The sequence below is a fragment of the Vigna radiata genome, chromosome 7 (assembly GCF_000741045.1).
Source record: "Vigna radiata var. radiata cultivar VC1973A chromosome 7, Vradiata_ver6, whole genome shotgun sequence".
NCBI lineage: Eukaryota > Viridiplantae > Streptophyta > Magnoliopsida > Fabales > Fabaceae > Vigna > Vigna radiata.
Genome location: NC_028357.1, coordinates 29,722,475 through 29,736,292, shown reverse-complemented (window position 1 = coordinate 29,736,292; position 13,818 = coordinate 29,722,475). Strand labels below are relative to the sequence as shown.

Sequence of the window (13,818 nt, the reverse complement as noted above, 5' to 3'; positions counted from 1 at the left end):
AATGTTATGTTGACTTGGACTACTTTATGTGCTTGGACACCTAAAAGTTTCTCATAGGCTGTGTTTAGTATGTATGGTACTGCAATAAGCTAGAAGGTCAATCTAGAAAAGGTAGTGACTTTGTCAACCAGTGAAACAAAGTACATTACCATGACCAAAGCAAGTGAAGGAAGTGTGATGGCTACAAGGTCTATCTAGAGAGCTGAATGTGCAAGACATGTTGTTAATGTCTATTGTGGTAACAACAATGCTACAAAGCTACATTTCATAAGATAGGAGATTGCTCGAGGATATGTGAAGGTGATGAAAGTATCACAAATCATAATCCCTCTAATATGTTTACGAACCTTCTATTAGGAAGAAAGTTCTTTCATTGCTTGGATTTGATCAAACTAATGGTTGATTAAGCCTGCAAAGGGCTCACTGGTAGCTAGTCATTTTTAGTGAGAAGATTTATGCTATACCAAGTTAGAGATTTGTGAAGATTGTTTCTTTACAATTTTGACGCGGTTCCTAAACTGTCTAACTGCATCAGACTGTCTAGTAGATGTATATCTTCTAGTATCAATATGGAGGATAGTCTTGGTGGAATGTTTAGTCTCTTAATGTCTATTGAGATTAACTATTCGGAGAAACCGCCTAAATGACGTCTTCTTGATTAGTTTAGACGTGTTTCATGATAATTAGATATGGTTATGTTATATATATAACAACACATATCATAAATTACTATTAATTGAGAGTTATTGTTCAAGTATAATAACAAAAACTGTGACAATAGAGCACGAGTTATCTGAGAGAGAAACTTCAAATTGTGATATCTGTTCATAGTGGATTTTATCTTGGATGTAGATTGAAGTTCGGTATTGCTTCAATTGAATCTTATTATTTTTGTGCGATTCTTTCTGGTTCGTCTTTGTATATCTTCTACCTATTTTGTTTGTGATTTCTCTCTATTATCGAATTATCTTTTTTGTGGTAGATGCTTCTACAGTTAATTTGATTTGAGGTATTCCACAAAATGTTTGTAAGTTGCAGCAATATATGTCGTTGGTTGGTTTAGATGTATTCAAGTAGTCATATACACTACTCTTGTTTGAGAGTGAGTCATGAGACGATGGTAAGGTTTGTGTCTTCACGACCAGATGATTATGTGTCTAAATCTAGACACAGTATTTTTACATATTAAAGTGAAAGATTACATGCAATGACTCTCTCCTATATCTTTGCAAAGCTAGGAGCCTCTGGCACTCGGAAGTTAGTTTTCCACCAGACACTTGATTTTCTTGTTTTTTATTATTATTTTTTTTTAATATGAATGATTGTTTATAAGTTATTCTGTCTATGCTATGCAGTCACTCATCTAAATTAGGATGTAAAAGAAATCCCTCAGTTTTTTTAGTTAATTGATTGCCCATAATTGCAATGTTTGTCCTGTTCCACTTCTAAGCATGAATGCTAAAAACTTGTGTTAGTGCTGGGAGGAGAGGCATACAGTAGGTAGGATCTGTAAATAGCTGGTAATAGGAGAATAATATTTCAACCCTGGAAATTAAAATGATATATATTCAGTGTTAACAATGGAACTTACAAAGACTCAAAGAAAGGAGACTTAGAGTGGCCCTGAAACTGTCATTGTCTCTTCAAAAACTCTAGTTTTACACAACCTGGATACAAAAACATAAACTGAAAATATAGGCTTTGTTTGGTTTGTGAAAAGATTATTGTTTTCAGTTTCATAAATATTTACAAAAATGATACCTTATTTCCACTTTATTTAGATTTCAAAATTTTGTACAAGAGCTGGTTGCCATACAAAATTTTGAAAGCAAGGATACAAATGGAGAGAAGGTAACATCTGAGTAATTATTTGCATATACAAAAATGAAAACAAAAAGGTTTTCTCAAACCAAACAAACCGTTAGCTGAACGAAAACAATGACTAGTTATAAGAGACTCGGGTAAAAGGGCTTCTCTAACCGAAGCCAGCCAGTTTTTCTTCCGACAGCAACTATAGCTCAAGTTAATTTGACTAGTTGATCCCTTCTTTCTCTTATTTATATATGCTGTTATCGTAGCCTTTGTTGGTTGTCCATCGCAAATTATACTTTATAGCTACCAGGCATATCATTCTCTTCGTATTTCCCTTCCAGCTGTATACTCTTGAACCACTTTGCACATACAATATAAACGATCAAGTCTATTGATGTCAAGGCAGCTAAGAGGAAGTAAAACCTATCTAGGTGACCTCTGTTTAAGTTTCCAGGGATCCACCCTGGCATGTGATCCTCGGTGGAGATCTTCATAACGATACTAACAATTAAGCTACTTACATAGTTCCCAAGAGAGATGGACGTCATGCAAAGGGCACTTCCAAAGCTTTTTAAACCATCTGGTGTTTGAGCATTGAAGAACTCTAGCTGGCCTACATACATAAAAACTTCAGAAGCTCCGATAAGTGCATATTGAGGAATTTGCCAAAAGATGCTTAGAGAGCTTGTCCCACTGCAGTGGGGGCATCCTGATTTTGCATATTTAAGCCTGTAGCATTCAACTATTCCAGCTGAAACCATTGCCATTACAGCTATAACAAGCCCAATTCCCATTCTCTGAAGCTCAGTAAGACCTTTGGAACTTGTCTTTTTAAGTCGTCCCACTAGTGGATCAATCACTCTACGGTAGAAGAAAATGAAGACTGCTACGCTGAGGATGTCAAAGCTAGACATGCTTGCAGGCGGTATTCTAAAATGGGAAATTGTAGTTTTCATGGCAGCTCCTTGTTCTACAAAAAGAGAAGCCATTTGTGTGAAAACCACTGAGTAGATTATGGTGCAGAGCCAAATTGGAAGAAGTCTTAGTATACACTTCACTTCTTCAACTTGAGTTATAGGACAGAGACGCCAGGGGTTATGAAGGCCTCTTTTTTGGTCTTCTAGATCTCTGGTAGATATAAATGCTGCTCTGTCCAGAAACCTGCAAAGCAGATGACCAATGTCAAATTGATCAAATTTTTATAGCTTGGTAGAATGAAGAATGACACCAATTATTCAGAAAGTGTTTGGTGTTTAATTTTTAAGTTGTGCCATGGTCTAAGCAAAATGATTAATTGATGACATCAATACAGTAAAAGCATTCCATGCAACCTCTGGTCTATAAGTAAAAGGTATTAACATGAATTATATCCAGAAGTATTTAAATATATGTGGTTTCATCTGGAAATAGCTTCTAATACTTACTTGAATCCGTCGGTGTGAAGAATCTTTCTGTTGCCATTAGTGGGAGATTCATTTTCATCCATGACATATAGATCCTCTTCATTTGATGTCGTATGAGCTCCCCATTTCCTTAATGCAGCAACAAGGACTTGGCCGAACCTTGAAAGAGGATTGCCACTGGGTTTGAAGTGTCTATATCTTGGGGTCCCAAGAAGAAATAAAACAAGGGCAGCAAAAGCAGAACCCGCAGACGCCCAGAACCCAAGTGCCCACAATCCTTCATCTTCAAAGTATCCCAGAATTGTGTTTGAGAAGAGTGAACCAAGGTTCAAAGCCAAGTAGAAGTAGCTAAAGAAGGCAACCTTTGAATAACCCTCCTTTGAGTGCTCCTCGTCAAACTGGTCAGCTCCAAATGTGGCGATATTTGGCTGATACCCTCCATTCCCCAAAGCAATGAGATAGATCGAGAGGTAGAACATCCCCATCTCCAAGCTTGAATGTTTCCCACATGAAATAGTTTCATTTCCACAACCTTTCGGCCTAATCAAGGAGATGTACGATGAAAGGGACAAGGACACCAGGCCCTGTTATTTCAAAACAGAATATTAGTTAATTACCCGAGGAATGCATTATCTTGAAATTAAAGAGGGAGAATAAGGAAATGAAATGAAATCAAGAGGATATTACTTACTATCACAAAAATGACCTGAAAGACTGCACAAGTTTTGTACCTTCCCCAGTAAGAGTCACTTAGGAAGGCACCCACAAGAGAGAAGATGTATACTGTTCCAGTCCATTTGCTAACACTGTTTGCAGCATCAGCATTGTTCTGCCCCATCACTCTTGTCAGGAATAACACTAGGTTCACTCCTACTCCAAAGAATGCTAAGGTTGCCAGACCTTGGTTCACTGATTGATACCATCAAGAAAATAAACAGTGTCAAAATAGTGTTTATTAGTATTGTAAATAGTGATATTTGAATACACTCACATGCATCCTTGCTTAAGTGGACTAAAGGTGTAACTTGTTTGCGTTATCCCAGTAGTTCTATTAGTCTTTAATTACGTATTTTGCAGATAGACTTTCAAATTGTTGCAAGTTCAGCTAAGAAACATGCAAATTTTATTCTCAGTTAATTGTTTAACTCATATCTATCTAACGTGGTATAAAGGTATGTGCAGAGGGGAAAAATATAGATGTGCTAGCATGCATGGATAAATCAATCAGGGTTACCATAACTTGCAAAGAGTGTTGGATCATGTCACTTGACAATATACCGAAGACCGATTATAATAATAAGAATGACAGGTCCATATTTCACTGTGAATGGTGCATTCCCACTAACAAGCATTAGGAGCCACCAAAATAAATATGCACGCATGATATTTAACAATATAATTTTTGGTATTCCAGGTTTTGCTTTTGGAAAGCACACGCTTTTAGTCATGTAATGATAATGGTTTCACACAGAAATAACACTTCGAACTTTCTGCTTTAAGTAAATCCTTTTTTTCTAGTATTGTTAATTAAAATATACAATCTGGCATTAATTCTGTAATGAGAGAAGTGTATAAAAAAAACTTGGCTACACCAAGTGTTTTGGTTTTGTGATTTTGCCATTTGTTTTCTAAAATTTTAATTTTACAAGAAAACTATATTGCACTGATAAAATTTATTGAAGACTGATTGGTCGATCTTCTTCGAAAAAATATGTATTTCTGATTGCGACTCATATTTCACTAGTAGTAGGATGGTGACTTCTCTTTCTTGCATTCCACACAGAAACAAAAATCTCAATTTGCATGATTGAAGAATCAGGAATTATCTAAAGCCAACCAAAACAAAAAATAATATTCATAAAAGAGTATATTCTATATAGTTTAAAATTGAAACTTTTTATTTATTATGAAGTATCTTTTCTGTTCCCTCAACTAAATATTTGTAAATTAATTAAAATTCGTTTTTGTTGGATTCCTCACTATAAAAACAAAAAAGCAAAAAATATATTATCTCAGCATGTGTGTACTTTTGCATCTAAAAAACAATCACATAATTCTGTATATGTACATGCACGTTACTTATTTGCTCACTTCTCTGCACACACGAAAAAGTCTCAGAACTAACTTAACAATTCCAATATTACTTTGCTGCTTCTGACCTACCAATTTCCCTTCACCTTTAATGGCGTGCTTATGTTATATTTGGAACAAACTTCTGAATAAGTCACCCAGCATTTATCAATTATTCTTCCCTCTTACTATCATACTATCTATATCAATCATTTCAAAAATAATTGCTAAAGAATCAATAAATTAAGTATTCTTATCAAACATTATACTTTCTACCTGCTGTACTATTAATTATCATTCAAATGTAAATATCAAAATTAATTCAAAATACTTGAAATGATATTAATTAAAATATAACAAGCAAAAATTAATTAAAAAAAATATAAACATACCGGCAAGTTCTCTTATAGGAAGTAATGTTAACACTCTTTAATTCAGACCATTACGTGTTAAAATTATTAAAATTATAAAAGTAAAAGAAGAACTTATTAAATGATTAAAAAAGAAATATTTTAAAAAGTATGATGTTAATATATTTGTCAATGAACTGAGTCTGTATTTACCAAATGTATAGTTAACATTGCTTACACACATTGGTTGGTTCATGGTCACACATCCATTGTTAAGGACACGTGGCAACGACCCACGTCATGCAAGATCCTAAAACTGGTAACGTGTCAGGAACGTATTCCCTTAAAATGCATGCTAATTTCTTCACTCTCCCTCTCCTTTTTCAATTATTGTGTTCCTTTATCAGTATTCAGAACCTCTCTCTCACACGACTGGATCAAGAAAGAGTATCACTAATCCAACAAGATATATAGTGAGCTGGAGTAGAATTTTCAGCCAGGAATTTAAAACCTTTGATTTTTTGTAAATTGAATGGAGCACGAGGTTCCTGCATTTAAGATGTGTCCTTTTCTACTGATCAAACTGATAAGATGACCAACAAAAGCCTTGTTTGTTTCTGAACCATCCTAAAGGCAAATTCTAGAGTTCTTTCACTGATAAGCTATCTAAAATACACACATTTATTCATCAAAATTTTATGCTAGCTGGACAAGGTTCTTCAAACTTCTACGGCTCCAACTTGTGCCACCAGTCACCCTTATCATCAGCTGCTACTACACTTCACGTATCTATCATCAGATACTACACTTCACGTATCTTTCTCTCTCTCTCTCTCTCTCTCTCTCACACAATTCATCATGTTGTAATAAGCTCAAATCAATAACACGTTTGTTCATTCATAAGATTTAAATCATTTCATGCATTACAGAGCCATGTAACAAAAAGAAAAAACCATGAAACATGATAAAAAATGAATTGTCCTGATATATTTATACTTGGAACTTACATAGCACTATGGTTCCAGCAACCCATCTCCCAGATTTGGCTCTGATTGCCGGACGACCATGCCAATCAACACTTCCATCAAGAGTTAACTCTTCAGTGTCATCTTTGAACTTTACCTGCAGATTGATTTCAACATTTAAAAGAAATGACACATTTTCCATAGATATGTTTACGATATCATGAAACGCATGGTAGAGAATGCATGCATGCAGTTAGCTGCATATCAAGGGAGTATATATAAAAAAGAAGAAGGGAAAAGGGTAAGCTGATATATATATAAGGAATAGGATTTGAAGTTCGTTGAGTCTGCATGTACACACACATATATATACCTCTTTGGAGAGTTCTAAGCAGGCCATCGGTGATGTGAAAGTGATAAAAGTAAGAGAAAGTTGTGCTAAATTCTCAACCTGCTATGGAATGCAGGTGAGAGAGGTGAAACAGAGGAAGGTGTTAATATGAGTGAAGGCTTTTAGAAGAAGAATGAAATTTACAGATGATGCAGAGAGGTTCGGTGTATCCAATAAATAGGGGAACCAAAGGTCGCTTCAACGGTCCAGATTTCAGAGTCCAGAAGTGGGGACATCCCACGTGTCATCGTCTATAACTTTACAAAAACATATATAAAAATACACTCACTTTATTTCATAAATTATATGAATACTTTATATACAATAATTGTCACATTAATATATATATATATATTAATAACCAATGAGAACCTCAGTGTATTTTATATGAAGTTGTTGGTTATAACTTTATAATAGTTTTTTTTTTTTTTCTCTTTTCCCAAATTGTTTGATGTAATAATACATGCACTCCAGACATCCACATATTATTTTCTTTTTAATATTTTGCATTGAAATGATAAGAATACATAATCAACAAACTCATTACACGCTGAAAAGCTGATTTAATATCTCAGATGATGTAAAAAATATAAATTGATTCCTTAATCTTATTATATAATATTACAAAACTAAATCTTATGACAATCAACACTCTATCATATTTAAACTTAGATAAAAAAATTCGATTTTTAAAAAATAAATTTAGAATTTCTCATACTTAATTAACCATTCAACTAATTGTTAATAAAGAGCATAATTGTTGAATTAGTTTTTTCGACAATTTAAGAAAATAAATATTTATTATAAAATTAGGTGGTTAATTTTATTATAAGTAAAAATTGACTAAAATTAGAATAATTACACTTATACCAGAATCAAAATCAAAATACAATGCATAAGAAATGGCAGCTACCAATAAATGCAAAGAATTTCTTTTGGACTGAAATATACGGCAAGTCGATATCATATTTAGCACCCACATAATTTTTTTTTTAATTTTCTTTAATTTTTTGTTATATCTTTATTTTCTCCTTTTTGCTTTCAAATTTATGGATATATTTTAAGTAATTTATTAGAATATTGGTATTTTTATTGCTGTTAAAATATTTATTAATAGCTAGCCTTTAAACTAAAGTATTGCAGCCTCTAATAAACTGTCGAGTGGAAACTTATGAGCATTGGGTAATATATCAATAAAACCTTGTTTTTAAAATAATAAATTACTCAATTGTTTTTATACTTTCAATTTTATAGTTCAAAAATCGTTTGATTTTTTTTTTTTAACTTTTCAACAAAGTAAATAAATCCTTATTTATTGTGTTTGTTTTCCACTAAGAGAAAAGCTATAAAATTACTTAAAAAGTATTAAAATCAAATATAGAACATTATCCAGAACAAGATTATAAAATTCAACTATAAATAACGTCTCACCTAATGAAAATAAACGCCGAATTTAAATAATTAATGAATGTTATGACCAAGCATTATTCCCTCGTGTGGTCAATTATTAGTAGTTATTGTTTGACGTTTAAGGTTCTTAATTAGCACTGTATATTTTAAGGTTAGACATGATTCATTACTTTTAGAATTGATAGTGAACTAGGATAATTAGTTTTAGACTAATTTCAACCATATAATTATATTAAAACAAACATTTTTATAAAAATGTGATAATTAATTTTCTGTTTGTAAAAATGTTTACCAATAGAAAATTAATTGACAAATAATCAACTCTACCAGTGTTCTACAGTAATTTACAAATTATACGTTAATTTGAAATCAGTAGACTAAACCGTAGTAGTCATTGTATTATAAATAAAATTACTACAGCAAATAAAATAAATATGTGGTTTAATATAAAGACTTAGAAATTTATATTTTAAAAATTATAGTGATTTAAAACTAGTGAAAATTTTAAAGAGAAACTCTTTTGTGGTAATATGATTATGTATGAATTTCACTAAAAAGGTATTTTGTATATTACCTACCATTCAATTCATATTTCAATTGAGAAATGAGGTGGAGATAAAATAATAGGAAGTCTTAGCCACTTGACTCTTTTGATCTTAGGAGAAAAAAAAATTAACTTTGTGAGTAATAAGATGACAATTAGTCTTTTATTTATGACTTTGGAGTATAAATACTACTATAAGTGCATATCTATACTGAAATTCAATGTCAAAAACATGTATCTCGATAATCTAGTGTAATATCAACTATTTATGTATGTTTATCTACTATGATTTAATTGTTTTAGAATAATTCTATTGTACATTAGTTTACTATGTTTTTTTTTGTGGTTGTATTTTTTTTTCTTTTATAATAATTAACTTATTGGTGTGAGCAGAAAATTGATGTGTTGAAACATTTTTGGTAAAATACAGTGTATTTTACATGATTGTCTAATAGTTTCCTTTAATTAGTTTATATATATTTTATTAGTATAGTTATTTTATTTTTAATAACTATATTAATATCATATGTTTATATGATTATAGATATAGTTTGAGAGAATTTATCAATTTTATATACAGCTAAAATTGAAATGTTACATATAAGGTTTGTAATCGTATCTTTCTCTTTTTCTTTATTTTTTTTTTTCATCTTCTGTTTTCTTTCTTCAATTTTTCTGCATAATACTTTTGTTTTTTTTTTTCCTTTCTTAATTTTTAAGTCCCTTATCATCTTTTCACAAATAAATTTAACTAATGAAGGTGGTCAGCTGAGTTTTTTAATCGAACAAAACCTAATTTAAAATAACATATTATCTTGTCAATTTTTTGGATTTATTTTTAATTATTTTAAGGTTTCAAAATCAATAAATGTTATTATTTCAATAAGTTCATCTTTGGACTTATATTTTAGTTGCATGATATTTCATTATATTTGTAATATCCTATTTAATAGTATAAATAATGAAGTGAAAGAATACAAATTGATAAATAAATGCAAATAATAAAAAAATTAGAATAATGCTATTATAGTATCTAAAATAGTATAATAATTTCAATAAAAAGACATGTCTATAATTAACAAGAGGAATCTAAGAATAAATGTTACAAAACTTGTAAGTTTCTAAAAAGGGTTTAAGTATATTGAATTACAACTATATAACTACTCGGTTGTATCATTACACTCTTTAGAGATAGCTCGACACCTATCAAAGTGGCGTTTGGAGAAAACTACCGCTTAATTATGAATTTTTCTCTAACTTTGAAAAAAACCTATCATTATTATTATGCGTTTTTAAACTTCAATAGTGATTGGTTTGGGGTTTAAAAAAAACAATCTTATAGATTAAATAAGGTTTTACAATATTCTTAAGAGTTTGATATATGTTTCCAATTAATTCTAATTTAAGTATAATTTGTTATTACTTGGAATACAAACAACTAATAAATAAGTAAAACTATTTTGAATTATAGTTGAATTTAATACTAAGTACAGTAATATTTTTAATATTGTAACGGTTGAAATGATTTCGATTGTAATTTTAGAAGTGTTGATTAATTTGGTTATTAGTACGCTAGATATGAAATTTAATTTAAATAATCAAATTGAGGAAGAAGGTTTAATGGTATTAGGTATATAAAATAATAGGTTTAAATCATTTAGTTGTCTTTATTTTCGGGAGGTTTTCCAATTTTGATCCTGTTTTATTCGAATTCCCAATTGAGTCCCCATAAGTGCTAATTTCAATCAATTAAGTTCCTATAGTTAAATTTAGTTAACAAGATTAACTTTTTTACACAGCTGGGAGGATGACCTGTTAATTTCTATAAACGTGACCTATTTAGAGTTGAGACGTAGGTCACGTTTATAGAAATTAACATGTCATCCTCCCAGCTGTGCAAAAAAGTTAACCTCATTAACTAAATTTAACGGTAGAGACTTAATTGATTGAAATTAGCACTTATAGAGACTCAATTGGGAATTTGAGTAAGACAGGGATCAAAATGGGAAAACATCCCGAAAATAGGAATAACTAGATGATTTAAACCAAAATAATAAGAAAGTGTATTAGAAACAATGTAAAAATGAATGGAATTGAAAATTTAAAAGTAATTGAAGTGTACCACCTTTCAGTGAGTTTATTTATTTATACTTGTTTTGAGTGTTAACTAACTATATTTTAATGGAGATCTTGTATGAGAAACTTGTTCTTTTAAAATTATAATAATTAGCGTAAGCGGAATTTGTGCAACTTAAACTAATAATAAAAATAAGTTTTATATTAGCTAAGGCTAAGTAACTCATTTAATTAAATATCTATTTAAAAATTAGTGATGAATTAATTAGTGATGTTACTTAGAATTAGTCTTTAAAAATCATATTAATGAATCGTCATGTATAATTTTATAGTCGACGCATGTATAACCCAAATTTAACAATATTGACTAATTAGTGTTAACTGTTAACCAGTGTTCAATATTTATTTTCTTATAATGACACTTAATATAAATATTTCGTAAAACGTGTTTTCACTATTTTATATCCATTAGGGTGAGATTTCTAAACTAATATAATTTTAGAAAGAATTAAATAGATTAAGATTGACATAAACTTATTTTTGTTTGAATTATAATGTGAATATGTATATTATCATTAATTCTTGATAATTTATCATTTGTATGTTTTCTATATAAATATAATTATAATTAATACATGGTCAGATGACATTAATTATATATAGCTAAAGTGTTAAAAGTATATGGATTTTATAATATATGTAAAGATAGATACTTTATTCCAATTTCCATATTATAATTAATATAACTTTTGTATGTAATGAAAATAGAGAAGACAAACGTGTCATACATGAACAGCATACACAGAGAAAAATACTCATCCACATGGAATTTAATTTGCACATGTTTGGTGGCAGCAGTGTCTTAAACTAATAACAAACATTATGCATGCATATTCACCCAATTAATTGTAATATTAATTAATAATTTTATCTAAACACCACCTTTTATGGACACAATCACTAAACAGAGAAAACAGTAGTTAATATACTTTTGTTATTTCTCAATTGTCATTTTAATATGTATATATTCAAATAGTTATCGCACTACAACTTATATAATATAATAAGTTTAAATTTTATTATTTTCCAGTAAAAAATTTATTCTCAAGAACTTGAAAACATTTGTTATAAAAGTTAACAGCTTTATTATGCATTGCAAAATAATATTGTGAAAACCCTTTACACTATTGTTATATCTATTTAAATTAAACTTGTAGTATTTTAGAACAGAGAAAAATATGATAAAAAGATTAGGATTTTCTAGTTTTTTCTTAAAAGATTCTATTTACAAAGCATAAATGATATTAGATTACAATTTCAAAAAATTTAACCATAAGCGCTTAACATTCAATAAAGAATTTAAAGAAATTCTTATAAGAAACATACTATATATGATTCTAATAATTTTTTATAGTCTACCTTTTCAACAAATTTCCTGCTTACGTAAATAGCTATAAATTTCTTTTCTTTTCAAAATTTCAAATCTATTCATTAAAATATTTTTCCTTTCATTTTTTATTCTAGAATAAATTAGTTTTTCTTCTTCTTTAAAATTCTTAGTTTGGTCATGAAAAAAATAGATTGTTTGAAATTGAACTTTTATCTTTTTCGTAGCCCTCCAATGTTTGAAAAAACTCTTAAACTTTATGCTTAAGTGAAAAATATCTTGTAGTATCTCTTTTTCTCTCATCATTCTTCTTTGATTCTATGCCTCTAAGTATTTATGAATTTTTGGTTGTGACTCATCTAAAGTTGATATCTTCGATTCATATTTTTCAAAAGAAATGACAATTTCATTGTACAATTCTTTCATCTCAAAGAGTTACACTTTGTTCACTATACTAATTAGGTGTTTGTCAACATGACCTTGGATGGTTTACGTCTCTTTCATACTTTGCACCTTCAATTCTCTTATCAACTTTAAAGTTTGCAAGCCTCTAGCTAGTTTTTTCACCAACATGATGTTTGATTTGAGATGCTCCCACATGATTTTTCGAGACTTTGACTTCAAATTTTTGTAAATATTATTTTTAATACAGTTGAAAAGAAAATTTTTAAATTTAAGATAAGATATTTAAATAGCTCAAACACATAAAAATCCTCTTCCAGTGCATATAAAAAAATCTAGGGCTTCAGTCTATAATTGATACTCTTCACTATAAAAAGTGAATACTTTCAGTATAAAAATTGAATGAAACGATTATGTGTGATATCTCCTTCAATTGTTATTTCTCTTAAATCTCTCAAGATAATAACTATAAACACTAATTTGTAGTATTTATTATAAAATTGAGAAAAACATTAGAAATGTATAAATTTTAATATTTTATTAAAACACTCCATAATAACATAGTTCATAACATGTTACAACATTTTATAGACATGATAACCCTAATTGAAAACTTAATACTCAAAATGTAAACAATTCAAAGAAATCTCTACTAAATAGAAAACTAAACAAAACCTCCAGTTATATGAATTTTGTCCACAATCTTTCAATTAATCTAAGATTAAATTTGTTGTGCATTTTTAATCTTTAAGTGGAAAGATTCATAAGTTCACCAAATCATTCTTGCATTAAACTTTATTTTCACAGAAGGCAAAGAATCAGAGCTTATGCTCCCTTGTTCTCTAACAAAAACAAAAAAGATCTAGTCAGCTATATGAAATGAGATTTTGATTTTCCTATACTCATCTAAGCAACATAAAAAAAAAAAAAAAAACTATAGGAAAATATTGTCATAATTTAGGTATATGGAATAATTGTTTAAAGCTTTTTGCTGTAAAACTAACTAAT

At 29.6% G+C, this 13,818-nt stretch overlaps 1 protein-coding gene across 1 annotated transcript; it reads right to left on the bottom strand.

The window, feature by feature from the left end:
* Positions 1-1,548: 1,548 nt before the first annotated feature.
* LOC106768554 (protein NRT1/ PTR FAMILY 7.3) lies at positions 1,549-7,147 on the bottom strand. The gene is made up of 5 exons (XM_014653773.2): positions 6,974-7,147; positions 6,643-6,757; positions 3,907-4,124; positions 3,237-3,799; positions 1,549-2,973 (listed from the first exon to the last, which is right to left on the bottom strand). Exons 1-5 carry the CDS (start codon positions 6,998-7,000, stop codon positions 2,103-2,105), a joined length of 1,794 nt encoding a protein of 597 aa, XP_014509259.1. The 5' UTR covers positions 7,001-7,147; the 3' UTR covers positions 1,549-2,102.
* Between the last annotated feature and the right edge of the window lie 6,671 nt (positions 7,148-13,818).